This window comes from Propithecus coquereli, unplaced genomic scaffold (genome assembly GCF_000956105.1).
Source record: "Propithecus coquereli isolate 6110/MARCELLA unplaced genomic scaffold, Pcoq_1.0 Scaffold104, whole genome shotgun sequence".
Taxonomy (NCBI): Eukaryota; Metazoa; Chordata; class Mammalia; order Primates; family Indriidae; genus Propithecus; species Propithecus coquereli.
The window spans coordinates 8,429,522-8,446,397 of record NW_012134303.1 but is presented as its reverse complement, the minus strand read 5'-3'; the positions used below and the strand labels follow the sequence as shown (position 1 = coordinate 8,446,397).

The following is a 16,876-nucleotide window of genomic DNA, read 5'->3' as shown; positions in this document are numbered from 1 at the left end:
CCCAGCTTCTGTGCTAGCTGCTTGTGCCATTGCTGGCCTCCTGCCTTCCCTGACTTCTGATATGTAATGGACATCACCAGGTCCTGGCTGTGTCCTCCTAGCAGGGCCAGATTCCTGAATCCCATATCTTCCCTATATTTTGACCCCCTGCCTGGCTCTGTGATGCATTGTATTGCCTGGCCCTGACTGACAGAGTCTCCTGGAAATTCAGATCCAGTGATAGGTCTGACTTGCCATATTTTCTGGTTCTAGTGCCCTGGCCCTTGAACTCCAGATTTTCAACTTACTGTTGATTCTTAAATGCTTCACCAACTGGTGCTTACTTCCATCAAACAAATACCAAATTTCTTCCTTCTAGTCTAGTTCACAAGCAATGCGATGCTGAAGGGGGTCGTGGAATTTATCTATGATAATCAGAGAAGAGCCATTTAACAGGTTGAGAAGGACCATGTGCACGATGCCCAGGCATCCCTGAAGCAGGCTCCCTGAGAGTCAGGCCAGTGCAGAGCACAGCCTTCATCAAAATGAAACAGCCCCCGCTGTGCAGCCCACTGACTGTGCAATCGTCAATGGGATTCAAATTTTCTCTACTTTAATAACAGTAATAGTAATAGTTAACATGTATTCATTCATTTATTCAACAAATATTATTGCATGCCTAGTATGTGCCAGATACATAGTAGCTGTGTGTCTCTGCCCTCATAAAGCTTACCTTCTAGTGGAGAGGAACAGAAAATAACCATTTAAAATAAAAATTACTTAATATAATTTTAGGAAGTCTCAAGTGCTACAAAAGAAATGAAACAAGACAATGGGATACAGAATAACTGATAAAGCTACTTTAGGTAGAGAAACCAAGGAAAGAGTCTCTGGGAAGTGACATTTGAGCTGAGATCTTGATAACAACACAGCCATGCAAAGATCTGCGGAAAGACCATTTCCAGAGAGAGGGACTTTTAAAACACTCCCCACTCACCCCCAAGAACAAATCCCTAAGCCTCTCAAAATACATTAGGCTCCTTAAGAACAATACATTTCAAGCGAATTGGAAGAGTACATTCATTCTTAAAGTAGCATTTCTTATGTTCTACGCGGCTTCCATGGGTTTGGGAAATGGTTGTTATGTGCCACCCATGAGCGGGCTGCATTGTATTGCTGTATGCAGATTTGTGAATATGAGGCAAAAGAAACTCAAGATACCAAAAGCGTATGATTGTAGTTACATGTTTGGATGTGGAGACTATGAAAGGAAACAATAATTTGTGAAGCCATCAAATAATATAGACTAATGCAGTGGTTTGGGGAGGTCAGACAGACCTGGATTCGAATTCTGGCTCAGCACTTACTAGCTGCGTGTCCTCTGGAAAGTCATTCAATCTCTGAACATCAGCTTCCTCCTTAGCAACAATGAAGTTTATAAGGATCATAATGATAATGTATGTAAAAGTGCCTAAAACTTTATGCTGATATATAGTAAGTTTTCAATAATGGTTGGTTAATATATATTAATAACAATCTATATAAAGTGTTAATTTGAGAATCTTCAAGTTCCTCCACAGAGTTTAGCACCATCTGGGCCGTGTGAGAGCCACAAAAGAAGTATCAGAAATGGTAACTTGCTCTCACGTTCACCCAGCTAGCAAGTGTCAGAGCTGGGATTCTAACCCAGTGCAATCTAACTCAATCACCATATTCTTAACCACTGCATTTACTGCCTCTGCATAATTAGAAAGGTGGTAAATCACATGGTCTGAAGATGAAAGAGAAAGTTTGATAGAGGAAGTAGCTCCTGAAATAAGCCTTGAAAATTTTTAGGCTATGCATAGGCTGAGAAGAGAGAGATGGAATTCCAGGTAGAAAAGCAAAGTAGAAGACATAGAACTGGCAGCAAATAAATAAACTGACCTGGCTGGTTTGTGTTAGGGAAGAAACCACAGTATGTGAGCTCATCAGTCTACCTGTTGCAAGTCTGGCAGCCCCCTTATTAAGCAGATCACCTTATGTTTTCTCTCTTTTCTTGCTCTTCCTAGAGAATTAACTAACCTGTTCTTTCTTTGATCTCTTTTAGGCTCTTTGAGACCCTTCAGTCACTCTTCTGGTCTGTATTTGGCCTTTTAAATCTATATGTCACCAATGTGAAAGCCAGACATGAGTTCACCGAGTTTGTGGGAGCTACCATGTTTGGGACATACAATGTCATCTCCCTGGTAGTGCTGCTGAACATGCTGATTGCCATGATGAACAACTCCTACCAGCTTATTGCCGTGAGTAGCTTTGCTTTACAAGGGTGTTTACTTGGGATGTAGGAGGCGTCACATTGGCATGGAGCCCACTGGAAGGAAGCTCAATGAAAGAAGAGTCCGTCTGCCTCAATTAATTTACAGTAGCTTTCCCAGTTGTTAGCCTGAATTCTTTCTTTCCAGGGTAATTCAGTTTGGACTCTTAGTCTATTGAATGTTGTCATCTAGAATAAGTTGTTCTAGTTAATAAGACTTTCTGGCTACTGTTAAAAATATTTTAAAATGTTTGAATCCATCTTCTTGCCTTGATAAGGAAAATTCAGGGGTTTGAGCACAATTTGGCTACAACATACCACATCACTGATCTCCAGGATTAATCCAGCTGATCTGGTTCTCTAGGCAGGAGAGCCCTATCTCCCTCTTTGCTGCAAACACCTCGCTCCTCAAACTGAAAATTCTATTGATAAGGATGACCTTCTCAGAGAGAAAGTAGCTATTTTTTGATCAAGTATATATGAGTAACTGCGCTCCGCTATGAGGCACTCTTAAGTAGAGTCCACTGTTGAATGTTTTTTGACCATCATGTTACTATTTAGATCAGAATTTTTTTAACCCTAGACTAGAAATGGTAAAAGTATTGGATATGGAATCAGTTCAGGTCCTACCCTGGTTACTGATGCCAAAGTAAATATCTAACCTTAGCATATTTTCTTATAATTTGCCTATCATTTCTAGAAATGGAGTAGTAGCAATAGAGTTCTGGTTATCTGAGGTTCTGTGTAGTTGGGTATCAGTGAATTTGGATGTTTAGTTCCTGTTACAATGCTAGGTCACGCCCTCTGGATCAGTCTGTTGAATGTTTTTCTGTTTTGTTTTGTTTTTTCTGGCATGTGCCTCTAGGTATATGTTGAAAGTTTTTGTTGTGGCACAGAAGGCACAGAATCAAAAAACCCAAGCCTTGTTTTCTTTCCTAGATTCTATTTCTCAAATTTTGTTTGCCACTGAGGAGTCATTTAAGCTACAGAAAAGAAGCTTAAATTATTGGTTACATACACATACATGCACATACATACACACACGTCTTAAATATTATTGGTAATGGTGAACATCTGTGATCCATTTCCACTAAAGACAGACCAAAAAGGAACAGATGTATGTTGCAGAAGGAGACTTTTGAGTTACCTATTTGGAAGAACTTCCTAACTATAAATGCCAATGAAATACATTCTCACAGATGAGTTTGTAGAATTTCTGTCATTTGAGAGTTTAAAAAACTAGGATGTTAAAACTAGGATATAAAATTGTCTACTAGGACGGTTTAGATATTAGGTATTTAGGTGGTAGAGAAGGGGGGGATTATATTGAAAAAATATTAGAAGTTTAAAAACCAGGGTCTCTAGTCCCTGTTCTGTCATGTATAACTGAGTGATCTTAAGTAACTTACTTTCCCCTGTTGGGCCTCAATTTCTTCATCCCAAAAGTGAGGGAATTGAAATCAATGACCTTTAATATCCTTGCAAACTCTGATATCCTGTGTGTCTGCATGTCTACAGATGAACAGGATAGGCACATAAGGTCCACGCTAGCTCTGAAATTCTGTTCATCTGTTGCATTTGAACTGGAATATAATTCAGTTTCATATTCTCAATCTCTCTCTCTCTCTCCCTCTCTCTTTCCCTCTCTCATTCAAACCCAACTAGACCAAGAGTTCTGAAACTATCTATGCTCACTTGTAATCTGTCTCTATAAAGGGGTGGGGGCAGGCATGGAATCTCAGGAGTTGACTTTTCCACCCTTTATGCCTGGCATCCTATCCTCTACCCCTGCCAAAGATGACAATATTCATGCTAAGGCATTTGTACTTTTCTCACTGGATGTCTGGCAGCTGAGTGTTCCTTGTGACAGTAGAAAAGGGAGATATTTTCTTGTCACATAATGTAGGGCTGTGGTGTTTCCCACTGAGCTCAGTGACATTTTCTAGGAAGGGTGGAAATAATCAACTCCAGCTCTCCTGTCACCACTTGCTGGTAGTAGGTTTTGTTTTAATGCCAGCTGCTGCTGCACCTGAAGAAAACACCTTGGCTTGGGAGGGAGCCTGGGGTAGATGGCTAGAACGGGGTCTATACCATCTCATACGTGCAGAGTCATGGCCAACCATTCTGAATAGTACCTGCTGCTTTCGGATCCCCTGGGAGCATGTTTTTACCATTCGGAAATGTATCTAGTGGGATCCCAAAATTGGGCGACCTGATTCCAAAAATATGTGGATCTCCTTAAGTGGTAAAGACCAGCAAGTAGGTTGAATTGCATTTGCAACATCTTTACTTCGGTAGTCAATGCAGTTTTTAGAAGAGCCCTAATATTGCAGGGGGAAAGGTTACAGAAAGGGAAAACAGATTTTTTCTACTTCAAAAGGTATCACAGGTTGACTCAGTCTATGTAGAGATTCAGTCGTCAGTGTGCCTCACTGTGAATCTATTCTGTGTACATTCTAGGACAGGGCTCAGGAACACCAAGTAATAGCAATCCCTTGAAGGGTTGAGCACTTTCTCAATGATCCATACAGGATTCAGAGCTACTGGTGATGTGGATATATGGCTCTGTAGCAATCTGTATTTCTATGCCAGAGGAGGCTCCATCTCTATAGTGTATAGAGTTATTCTCAAGATATGGTGAAGCAGGGATCACTCCAGGCCTATGCTCTGTTGTCCCAGCTAGCATCAGCAGGTGAAGCTAGCCATATCATATATTATTATTAGAAATTACCTTTATCCTTATGTCTCCTTATGTCAAGCTGCTTATTACCCTCAGTGACACTTCTCTCAACACAGCCACCTTGTTACAGCTGTTCTTGATGTATATGCACAAGAAAAGCTTCTTTTTAGGCCATTTTAATAAGATGCATCCATTAAAAAATATCAGGTAGGACAGACAGACCAGTCCCACAAAGTTCATTTACCTTAAGCCCTATTCCTACCTCCTACCCCAACTATAAGGAATATCTTTGTTGCCTGAGACCAGTCATCACAAAATATGGGGCTCGTGATGGTCTATGATAAAGCCTCCTTCAGCAAGTTAATAAGAACCCTTGGTTTCTTTGGCTGCTGTGGAATACTCACTCTAATTCTGAGAATAAGTAAATAGCACTTGCCTCACTGAGCCACAGCTGCTGGGTGGCTTGGGGAGAGCCCAAATACATAGGATTGGTTGTCTCCCTGAGGGTGGCAGCATTTGGAAGCTAAGATGATGGATGGACTCTCCCACGCAGAAGACAGCCATGCAAATGAAGATATTCATCTGAACAAACCTGGCACTGCGAAGATAGCAGACAAGGCTGGAGAAAGCTATTGCACACCACTGAAGTGCCAAGGAGGAGAGGTGGTCTCCTACCCGCCCTCAGTCATCCGGGACAACCTCAGACTCTCACAGCACAAACTCTCAAAGCAGCAATTCACACACTACACCATGATTTTTAACCTTCTAATCAATACCAATAGCCAACTGCTATGTACTGATATGTCTACTCAGTTGTTAAAATACTGAAATATTTCCATGTCAGTCCATAAATAGCTGCCACTCCAGCTGTCCCCTCTGGGACACCCCCAGACCTCCTCTCAATCCAGTAAATTCTCATAATTTGGAAGAGCAGGTAGTATCCATGACTCTGTTCCAGTACTATAGCTGGCCTATATGTGGATTGATTGGTTTATTAATCAGTCTGAATATCACCTTAGTAGGCAGAACCCTAAAATGCTCACCCCAGATTTCCCACCCTAATCATCAAGACTATGAATATGATGAGGTATCACGATTATGATTATGCTACATCATGTGGCCAAAGGGATTTTGCAGATGTAATTAAGGCTACTAATCAAGGGGATTATCTAGGTGGACCTAATATAATCACATGAGTCCTTTAAAAGCAAAGTTTTCTCCAACTGGTAGCAGAAGAGGACATCAACCATCTGAAGCACAAGGAAGGCTTGATGTGTCGTTGCTGGCTTGAAGATGGAGAAGGCCAAGTGGTAAGAAATGTAGGCGGCTTCTAAAAGATGAGAGGGGGGCCCCCCCCGGCTCTCATTATAGAAATTAATTCTATAGACAACGTAAGTGAATTTGGAAGCAGATTTTTCTCCAGAGCCTCCAGATAAGAGGTCAGCCACACTGACACCTTGACTTCCGTCTTGTGAAGGCCAATGTGACTAGAATGGAGTAAACGAAGGAGAAGGCAGTAGGAGATGAGGTCAGAGAGGTAATGGGGGTGAGGAACAGATCACATATGACCTCATGGACCATTGTAAGGACTTGGGCTTTTACTCTGAGAATGATGGGGAGCCATGGGCGCATTCTGAGCAGAAGAATAACATGATCTAACTTGCATTTTGCTGTGTCTGATTGAGAATAGACTGGAGTGGGGTAGGGGCAAAGACAGAGAAACCAATTATGAGAGCATTGCATTAATCCAGACAAGAGCCAATGGTGGCTTAAACCCGGGTGGTCATGATGGCAGTGATGAGAGGTGGTCAGATTCTGGATGTATTTTGAAGATAGAATAGATGTGGGATGTGAGTCCTGAGTAACTGGAAAGGTGGAGTTGTCCATTACCAAGAAGGGGAAGAGCAGGAAAGGAGCATTTGCGAGAGGTGGGGGGTGTATGGGGTGGGGACAGAGAACCGGAGTTGAGTTTTACACATGTGGAGCTGGAGATATCTACTAGACATTCAAGTGAAGACATCGAGTAGGCAGTGGTCTAGTGGTCTAGAAGATGGATCCAAGCTAGAGATAGAGGTTTGGGAGTCACCAGCATATGTATGGCATTTAAAGTCATGGAACTAGATGAGATTACTAGGGGAATGAATGTGGAGAGAAAAGAGAAGAGACCTGAAAATGAATCCTGGGGCACTCTGATGTTTAGAGGTTAGAAAAATGGGGATAGATTGCCCAAAGAGACTGAGAAAGAATAGTCAGAGAGATAGAAGAAAAAGCAGGATAATATTCTGTAATACTGTATTATTCCCTGTATGCTGATAAGGTCATATGCTAGTAAGTGGCACAGTCTGGATTTGAATTGAAGTAGTCTAACCCCAGGACCGACATATGGAACCTCTACCATCCTATAGACACTTACCTTAGGGCAAGAAGCACCCGAGATGCACTTTTACTACAAGGACCCTAGAACACCTTCTTTCCTGTCCTAGTTTTATCACAATTCTGAACCTTTCAGTCTCCTTATCCTACCAATTCCAGTGATGAAAGAGGTTGTTCTAATCCTTAGGGGACAAAGGGTCCAATATCTATCTGCCCTAATTCTTCCAGGATAAGAATCACTGATGCTTCATCCAACATACCATTGTCTGCCTTTCTGCTCCCAAGAGCTATTTCTTAAGAAAACAGAACAAAGCATAAACCTTGCTTGCTTTCAGTCCCGGTGAACAGTCCAAACTATGGAAGCTATAATAAATCTGAAAAATAGTATAACCTCTTTTCAGGTGAAGGAATTGCTCAATTCAAGCTGTAGGAATTTTATGACATTGGAGCAGAGCCATTTCAAATTTTAATAACTGTCTCTCTCTTCCCTTTGGGATGCCCTCAAGAAATCTAGATATTTATTTTTCTCATCTCAGCTTGTGCTGTTCCCTGTTGCCAAACCATTGTCTGGAGTCTGATCAGGGATTGCTACATTTCACTAAGGAGAAAGCAAACATTCAGAACCACCAAGGACATTTTAATAGTGTCGCCTCTCTTGGGTAATGTGGAACCTATGAAAATCTGCTGATAATCCCATTTTAATCAATAACTTGGATTTTCTGGTAAGTTCTGTAAAAGACACAAGAGCTAGTTGCTATAAATTATATAGAGGGAAAGACACAGTTGATGCCTTTAGGAAGCTTGAAGTCTAGTTTAGAGGGAAAAATCTCAGATAAGTAAAATAGCAATAGCACTATTACCATGAGTATAGTAGCAGCGATTACAGAAAGCATGGGCTCAAGAGTAGTCAGACTGCCTGGATTTGAAACCTGGACTTCCATATAGTGTGGTTTTGGACAACTAGACCTCTTTCTGCCTCGTGTGACTTCTCTGTAAAACAGGAATGATAATTAGGCTTTTCATCTGCTGGTTACGCTAATGTCCATTTCCCATCCATTTCCTATATCAAAAAAACTACATTCCCCACAATCCCTTGCCCTTCAGCTTCTGGGCAGATTTGATCAATCAGAAGATAGGAGGAGAGTAGAAGCTAAGATATTTCTACCCCATCCCTAACCTCATTCACTTATTGTGGTGCCTCCAGCAGCAGCTGTATCTCTTCTGGGGCTTACCTCCAGCTACCATCAGGCATGCCCTCCCTCCTTGGCCACGGCTTTTGCATGGCAGCTCTATCTTGGCTCTAGCTCCCGCTACAAAGCTCCAGTCTCTGGGCCGTGGTAACACTACCTCTTCCTGTTGTCCCTCAAACTCTAGAGATAGGAGGGGCTTCCTATTGTTGCTAATCTCTGAGTTGCCTCACTGTTCCCTGTTTAGCTTCTCAGCTCCTCCGTCATCTGTGTAACCAATCACTGTATGAAATCTCTTAGGTTTGAAAGACCTAGAGTGATTTCTATTTTCCTGGCTGCATCTCAACCAATAGCTGTCTGATTGGATTGTTGTGAGGTAGATTTAGGAAGTATAAATTGAACTAAGCCTTGATGAATGAGTCAAATTTTGAAAGACAGAAAAGTGGGGAGGGGATTCAGATCTCATTTCTGTCAAGGAAATAGCTTGCACACCAGTGGGGACTGGCCTGGTGTTTATTTTATTTATTTATTTTTTTTGAGACAGAGTCTCACTGTGTTGCCCGGGCTAGAGTGCCGTGGCGTCATCCTAGCTCACAGCAACCTCAAACTCCTGGGCTCAAGCGATCCTTCTGCCTCAGCCTCCCGAGTAGCTGGGACTACAGGCATGCGCCACCATGCCCGGCTAATTTTTTCTATATATTTTTAGTTGTCCGATTAATTTCTTTCTATTTTTAGTAGAGACGGGGTCTCACTCTTGCTCAGGCTGGTTTCGAACTCCTTAGCTCAAACAATCCGCCCGCCTCGGCCTCCCAGAGAGCTAGGATTACAGGCGTGAGCCGCCGCGCCCAGCCAAGAACACACTCTTAATAAGCTCTGTCTTACTCAAAGTAACAATACCATACTTCCATCTTTCCTGCTTGCATCCCAAGCTCCTAGGCCCTGATGCACATGCGGCATGGGACCCCCACCCAACCTCAGTCTTCCCAGCTTCACCTGTACACTTGGTTGACTGACTCACCGACTGTTCCCTGGGTTCTAACCAGAGGTATCCTTTAAGGAGCCTTTCCCTTGGTTCTGGAGACCAAGTGCCTTATTTCCTAAGCTGAGATTCCCCACACCCCCACCACACGCACACTCTTTTTCTCCTTGAGGGTGTCTGCCAGACTTCACACGTCCTGTTTCTTCTCAACTCTGCCCCTAATACTCCCAGTCTCTCCACATGAATGGTGGAACAACCCACCTAAGACCACCACACCCACAGAGGGTAAATAGATCGGCATTACCAAGCTCATTCTGCCTCGGGACATCTCAGCTCCGTTCTTTCATAGACAGCTCTTGCATGCCTAAATACTCTCTTGACAATATATCCACACCAGCAAATGGACTGTACAACATACAACTTTCGGGGGAGGAGGGAGGAGCATTCTCTGGGCAAACACTGCAGGGGGCACCAAAGGCTAACTTTTCAGACAGACCTCTGCATCCTGGCCTGGCCTGGCCCTCCCCCTGGTGGTCTGACAGCGACAGAGTTCTTGGTCATTCTGCATCAATACCTGCTCCTGGTTTTGTCAGCGAGCTAAGAGCCTGCATCTGCTGGGGACCAGAGCTCTTCGCCTCAAAATTCTCAGGGGCATACTTCAACAGGTCTCTGTTAAGCAGCAGCCTCTGCTTCCAAAAGCAGCAACAGCCTTTGATGCCTACTTCTGCCTCCTAATGATTCTGGTGACTGACAAAGATGCAAGTGGAAACGGGAAGAGGACAAATGAAAGGAAGTAGATTTTCTTTCCCTGTGCTAAAGGGCAACCGAACAGGCAAGATGCCTGAGCTGCTCCTCTGTATTCCAGATTCACCTGAGATGTTCATCAGGAACATCAGTAATTGTCATAGAGATGCTATCTTGGGTAATTCAAACAGAAACAAGACCAACTATGCCAGTGACAGAAGGGTCTCAATGTTCAAATAATACCTCCCCCATCTGCTAGTTGATGTCCTTTACTTTTTCATTTATTTGCCTAATAACAAATTAACCATAAATATCTTTGATGGATAAATGAATGAACTTAACAAGTACTTATTGAGAGACTACTATGCGCCACACTACATTCTTTTTTTTTTTTTTTTTTGAGACAGAGTCTCACTGTGTTGCCCGGGCTAGAGTGAGTGCCGTGGCGTCAGCCTAGCTCACAGCAACCTCAAACTCCTGGGCTCAAGCGATCCTCCTGCCTCAGCCTCCCGAGTAGCTGGGACTACAGGCATGCGCCACCATGCCCGGCTAATTTATTCTATATATATATTTTTTTTTTTTTTAGTTGTCCAGATCATTTCTTTCTATTTTTTAGTAGAGAAGGGGGTCTCGCTCTTGCTCAGGCTGGTTTCGAACTCCTGAGCTCAAACAATCTGCCCGCCTCGGCCTCCCAGAGTGCTAGGATTACAGGCGTGAGCCACCGTGCCCGACCCCTTAAACTTTTTTGGATCAAGGACTCCTTTGATAATCTGATAAATATGAATAGGAAAAAAGCACATATGAGGAAACATACATAAAGTTTAGGATAAAGTTTTATATGGTTTACGGATATCCTCCTGTTGCCATCCAGAAATCCCTCTTCTTAAGATTTTGTCCCCAAGTTATAATGCAAATATGCTTTGAACTGTGAGCAGGTCACTTATAACTCAGTGTAAATGAGTATGTCCGATCCCTTACCGAGATCAGGTTTTCATATGAAGCCAAGTAAGTGAGAGGCACCATGAGGGAAATGCACCTGAGGAAGACTGGGGAGGAAATACCAACAAGCAAAAGAGATCGGAGGCACACTGAAGGAAAAATGTCGCCATAACAATATACAAAGAATCAGATTTGTGCAATAGTCCACAAGCCAAAGGTGCCTTCATCTTCTACATAAAATAACAATTACCAGTGGACATTCCTGAGATAAAAATGACTTTTCATATTTCAAAAAAAATTCAGAGCCCAGGTTCAGAAAAAAAATGTTCCTTGTGGATGACCTCGCCCTCCTAAGGCTTGCTCTCTGCATGTTCTCATCATAGGCTACAAACAACGTTTGTAGATAAGTCAAATGCCCACAGCCCAAAGGTCATTGTCTGAGAGTGTGATTCTTCTTGGCTTCTGCCATATTTCTGTAATCGTTGATCTGGGTGCCAGGAATCAGTTGACTAGAAAGCTAAGTGATACAAATGTTCTTTAATTTTTGAGCAGCTTGAGGTTTAAAAACTAAAAGTGTGTTCTGAGTTATTAATAAGGCCTCTCTCTCTTCCTGTGGTCACTGAAGCCCTGTGGTGTAGACTGGTTCAATGTGAGAGGCAGAATGGGCCAGGAAAGGTCCTTTGGCTACAACACAGAACTCAAAATACCCAGAGGAGCATCAGAGGTTACAATCCAGTGCATTACCTTGACTTTTACTTGCAATCTGACAGCAGAATTATATTATCTCTACCGTCAGAGTAAATCTGCTTTTGTTTAAAAGAGAAAATAGGGAAAATCTAAGAGTGAAAATGGGAGGGGAAAGTCATTGTATTTCTTTTTTTACCCCTTTTTTTCCCTCATAGGATTCTGCTTTTTCACCTGTTCTCTTTCCCAATTTCCCCTGGATATTTGAATTTATAGAATTCCTGGGCCTATAAAATTGTGAGCTAATCATGAAGACTTGTTAAGAAATGTATTTATCTCAAAGCCCCTCCTAATAAATGTGGTATATCAGGAATTTCCCAGAGTGAAAGAAAACAAAGTATTGTAGGCCTCCTTATTCATTAGGAAATCAACACAAATTATTAAAGGTCTGTACTAATAGGATTAGAACCCTCTCAACTGGGGTAGAGAGTATAAGATCTGTGTCTCAACTACTCAATTCTGCTTCTGTAACACAAAAGCAGTCATAGACAATACATAAATGAATGGGCGTGGCTATCTGCCAATAAAACTATGCGCACTAAAATTTGAAATTCATATAATTTTTAAATGTCAAAAATAATATTCTTTTGATTTTTTTTCAACCATTTAAAAATGTAGAAAACCATTCTTAGCTCATAGATTTGGCTTGCAAGCCATAGTTTATCCACTCCTACTCTAGTTGTTTCAAAATATATCTCTCTTCAACCTTTGTAGACTAAAGCTCAATGAAGACAGGGACTCTGCTTTAGACTTCCTTTATATTACCTTGGTGCCTGGTAAAATATGGGACACATAGTAGGTACTCAGTAAATACTTTTTCACCAATTGATATGGAGAAGCTTGGGGAAATCTCTGATCTATAGTTTGTCAACCATGTTAAAAAAATACATAGTGTGGATTTATATCCATTGCCAGTGTTTAGTGTTTGGAGAGCAATAAATTTCTATAGCAAGAGGTAAAGGAATTATCTAACTGAAAGAAAATCTGCCTAGATGATGGATTTCATAATTATAGTTTGTTTTTGTTTTTGTTTTTGTTTTTTGAGACAGGGTCTTGCTCTGTTGCCTGGACTAGAGCAGCCCAGCTCACAGCAACCTCAAACTCCTGGGCTCAAGAGATCCTCCTGCCTCAGCCTCCCAAGTAGCTGGGACTACAGGCACGCGCCACCATGCCCGGCTAATTTTTTCTATATATTTTTAGTTGTCTGGCTAATTTCTTTCTATTTTTAGTAGAGACGGGGGTCTTGCTCTTGTTCAGGCTGGTCTCGAACTCCTGACCTTGAGTAATCCTTCTGCCTCGGCCTCTCAGAGTGCTAAGATCACAGGCGTGAGCCACTGTGCCTGGCCCACAATTATAGTTAATATAGTGCTTTAATACTTTCCAAAGCACATTTGCATACATGTCTTATTTGATCCTCACAAGAGCTCTGTGAAAGTAGGCACTATTACCTGCATGTTACACATGAGGAAACACGTTTCCAAAGGTTGAGATTTGCCTGGGGTTACACGTTTGTTCATTTGTTCATTCATTCTTTCCACAAGAAATTGTGAGTCAGTTATGTGCAAGCAATTAGTTCAGGGTGAACTCAGGTCCAGTGACACCTGAAGTGATATTTAGAAGCTATCTAGAAGATGGAATTATGGCCTGGGAGGTTAAAAGTAAGCTCCTAATATGTGAGGCAGGAAGTTAGAAGACACATGTTACGACTACCTGAGTACGTGAGACTAGTAACAATTCCAACTTGGGAACACACCAGTATATTTTCCCATGTCTCAGGTGATAAGGCATACCTCTTTCTTGTGTCCAGGCTCAGAAATGGAAACCCTAATTAGCTTAGTGCCAGTTATTTCTGAAAACTGCAGGTTGAACTCACCAAGCCACCACTCTCACCACCTTATGACTGCTTCTGTCCTCCCAAAGGAAAAGGTTCCCTTACTCCCCAACTGAAAGACACAGGCAGGCAGAAAGATCTGTGCCTCCTTGATTGAAGGGCACAATTTACATCTCTGGAGACCCCTAGAAAGGTAACAAGCAGTTTGGTGGGGTTCAGGACAACCACATGTGCTGTGAATAATGCTCCCAGAATTGTGCAGTGTATGACCTGCATAGCTGAATGTAGGATTCCTCAAAAGTCACTTCTGGAGCAGAAAAAGCTGGTTTTTCTGCAGGAAACACAAGCAGCAGAGAAACCTGGACAATCAAAGGCCTGGCTGAGTGTGTAGAGCGATCTGTTCATCAAAATCTCAAAGCCCTGATCAGGCTCTGTTTCCATTTCTACACCTTTTGCCAGTACCTTCCTGATACCTGGTGCACTTCCCAAAAAGACAGTATTTTTAGTGGTTAAGAACTTGGCTCAGAGTCAGCCAGATTCAGGTTTGGGTCGTGGTCCACCAGTTTCTAGCTGTGTGTCTTGAGACAAGTTTCTTTACTTTGGTGAGCCTGTTTCCCAGCCCATAAAATGGAGACAGTAATAGAACCTGCCTCATTGAGCAGTTATGAAGTTTAAATAAGATGCTATATTTGAAACGTGGTAGATAATATTACCGATGTTCCCCTCACTTACATATCTGCCTTTGGATCTTCAATTACTTCCTTCTACAAAATTGACTGTACACTTACTTACTTTGTGCCAGGCCCTAGGACTGGGCTGTAGGACTATAGCTGTGAACAAGACAAAGTCCCTAACCTCAATGGGCTTTCCTTGTAGTGGGGTAGCCTGAGAATAAGCAAACAGAGACGAATCCATTAAAATTATTTATTTCTGATGATTGGTATGAGAGAACAGAACAGAGTGCTGTAAGATAGAGTAATGGAGAAGCCCACTCTAAATTGGTTGCTCAGGGAAGGTCTCTTTGAAGAGGTGATATTTGAACTGAGAACTGACAGATAAGAATGAGCCAGCTCTATGTTTTTGTCTAGGAAAAATAAACAAATGAAATATATAAGGAAAAAATTTCCCCCCAATCCCTCTCCTTATATCCAGGCCTTTATGCCTTCAGTCATTCTAAGGAGGTTGTGGGGGAGTCAAGCCTTGAGTTGCAGTTTCACTGGGGATGTGAGAGAGGGCAGAAGGAGCATTTATTCGGTGGGTATCGCTGTGCCCATACCAAGGTTCAGAAGCGTTGGCAGGAGAGTGAAGGCCAGGCACAGGGGTTTTGGAGTGAGGACACAAGGTCAGGCTAGCTGGCACTTCTGATGGGAAGTAGAGTGTGTGGTAGGATGCTAAAGAGCGGCTGGGCTCTCCAGCCATTATCGCACTGATTCCTCTGAGGTATACTCCCATCCAGGCATTATCCCCATGGATAGTAAGTGAAGCAAGTAAATGGCAGATGTGCATGGGAGCAGGAGTCAGAAGACTCAGATTCTAGATCTGCTTTACCACTAACTAGATGTGTGACCCTAGGGAAGTAAGTTCTCTCTCCAGACTTCAATTGCCACATGTATACAAGGTAGTAATCAGTGTCCTGCCAATTTCACAGGGTGGATGTGAGAATCAGATGAAAGAAAGTACGTGAACATGCTAGGAAAAGCATAAAGCTCTAGACAAATGCGAGGTGCTGGCTGTCTGGTGTCTCTTTCTCACTGGCAGGCTGACTGGTTAAACACTTGACATTTCATTTTCTGGTCCATCTGTTTGATACTGGTAGAAAAACATTTATGTAGAGAGGATAGTAGCTCCAGAAAGCACTAAGAGAGTCCCTAAGAATGTAGAGAGGATTCTTCCTCCGTGTGAGCTCAGTGGGCCCTGGGAGTCCAAGGTGGAGCTTATTTCCTTTGAGTACCACCTGAGCTATCACAAGAATATTTTTTGCAGTAATAAACTGGAGGCCTAAAGGAAGGAAAACGGTTTATTTCCAAATCTCAATGATATACATATTTTAGGTTACCCAGAGGCCTCTATGGTGCTGTTCTTTCTGACTTTACATAGGGTGCCCTGCTCTGAACTTCTCCCTCCATCCTATCCATCAATCAAAACTTACTTGTATTGGCAGGATGTGGTGGTTTATACCTGTAATCCTAGCACTCTGGGAGGCCGACGCGGGAGGATTGCTTGAGGCCAGGAGTTTGAGACCAGCCTGAGCAAGACCGAGACCCCATCTCTACTAAAAATAGAAAAATCAGCCAGGCGTGGTGGTCCGTGCCTGTAATCCTAGCTACTGGGGAGGCTGAGGCAGAAGGATCGTTTGAGCCCAGGAGTTTGAGGTTGAGCCACCGCACTCTAGCCTGGGCGACGGAGTGAGACTATGTCTCCAAAAAAAAAAACAAAAAACAAAAAACATTTACTTATACTGTGTCCTACTCCATCGAGGCCCCACTTTCTTTCCATAACAATAGAGAAGGATGGTGTCTAATGGGAAAGAACCACATTTCTATATTGCCAGCTTCCAATTCCCTTGAGCCCTCTTTTTCCCTTCTCCCCACCCACCACCCTGCCTTGCAGTAAGACAGGAAGGAGAAGAAAAAGATAAAAATCAAAACTGGCTAGATGACTAAAGAGTAATGAGTGGGGGACTAAAGAAGCCCTGCAATCCTACTGATTGATTTCATGAGAAATTACTAATTAAAAGCTGCCCAAATTTCATTCTGACTCTCAGAAAGTAAATGACTTCTTTGAAGGCAATAGAGTGAGTCAGGATAGATCATAGAAGAGGGAACCCTGGGGATCCAGTGTTCTCACCAATTTGTTTGCCACTTTTCCTGCCATGTCCCTTGGAATCAGAGAGGGAAAGATAATTGAGGTTTATTGTTTATGGCACATATTGTTTTTATGAGTGCACATGTGTTCTATATACTAAACGCTCTTGGTTGGTGATAGTCTCTCTAAATAAAATCCAGTGATGCTTGTGAGAACCTTGCAGGACCATTTTAAAAGACAGAAGGAGGGCCAGGTGCGGTGGCTCACGCCTGTAATCCTGGCTCTCTGGGAGGCCGAGGCGGGTGGATTGTTTGAGCTC

The 16,876-nt window shown here is 42.6% G+C and overlaps 1 protein-coding gene across 2 annotated transcripts in view; it reads left to right on the top strand.

Annotated features, from left to right (window-relative positions):
• The window catches only part of TRPC5 (transient receptor potential cation channel, subfamily C, member 5), a 296,609-nt gene that overhangs the window by 248,837 nt on the left and 30,896 nt on the right, over nucleotides 1-16,876 (top strand). For both annotated transcript variants that reach the window (XM_012644764.1, XM_012644773.1), the window contains one exon: nucleotides 2,069-2,264. In XM_012644764.1, coding sequence (XP_012500218.1) covers nucleotides 2,069-2,264 — 196 coding nt within the window. The remainder of the gene's footprint in view (nucleotides 1-2,068; nucleotides 2,265-16,876) is intronic.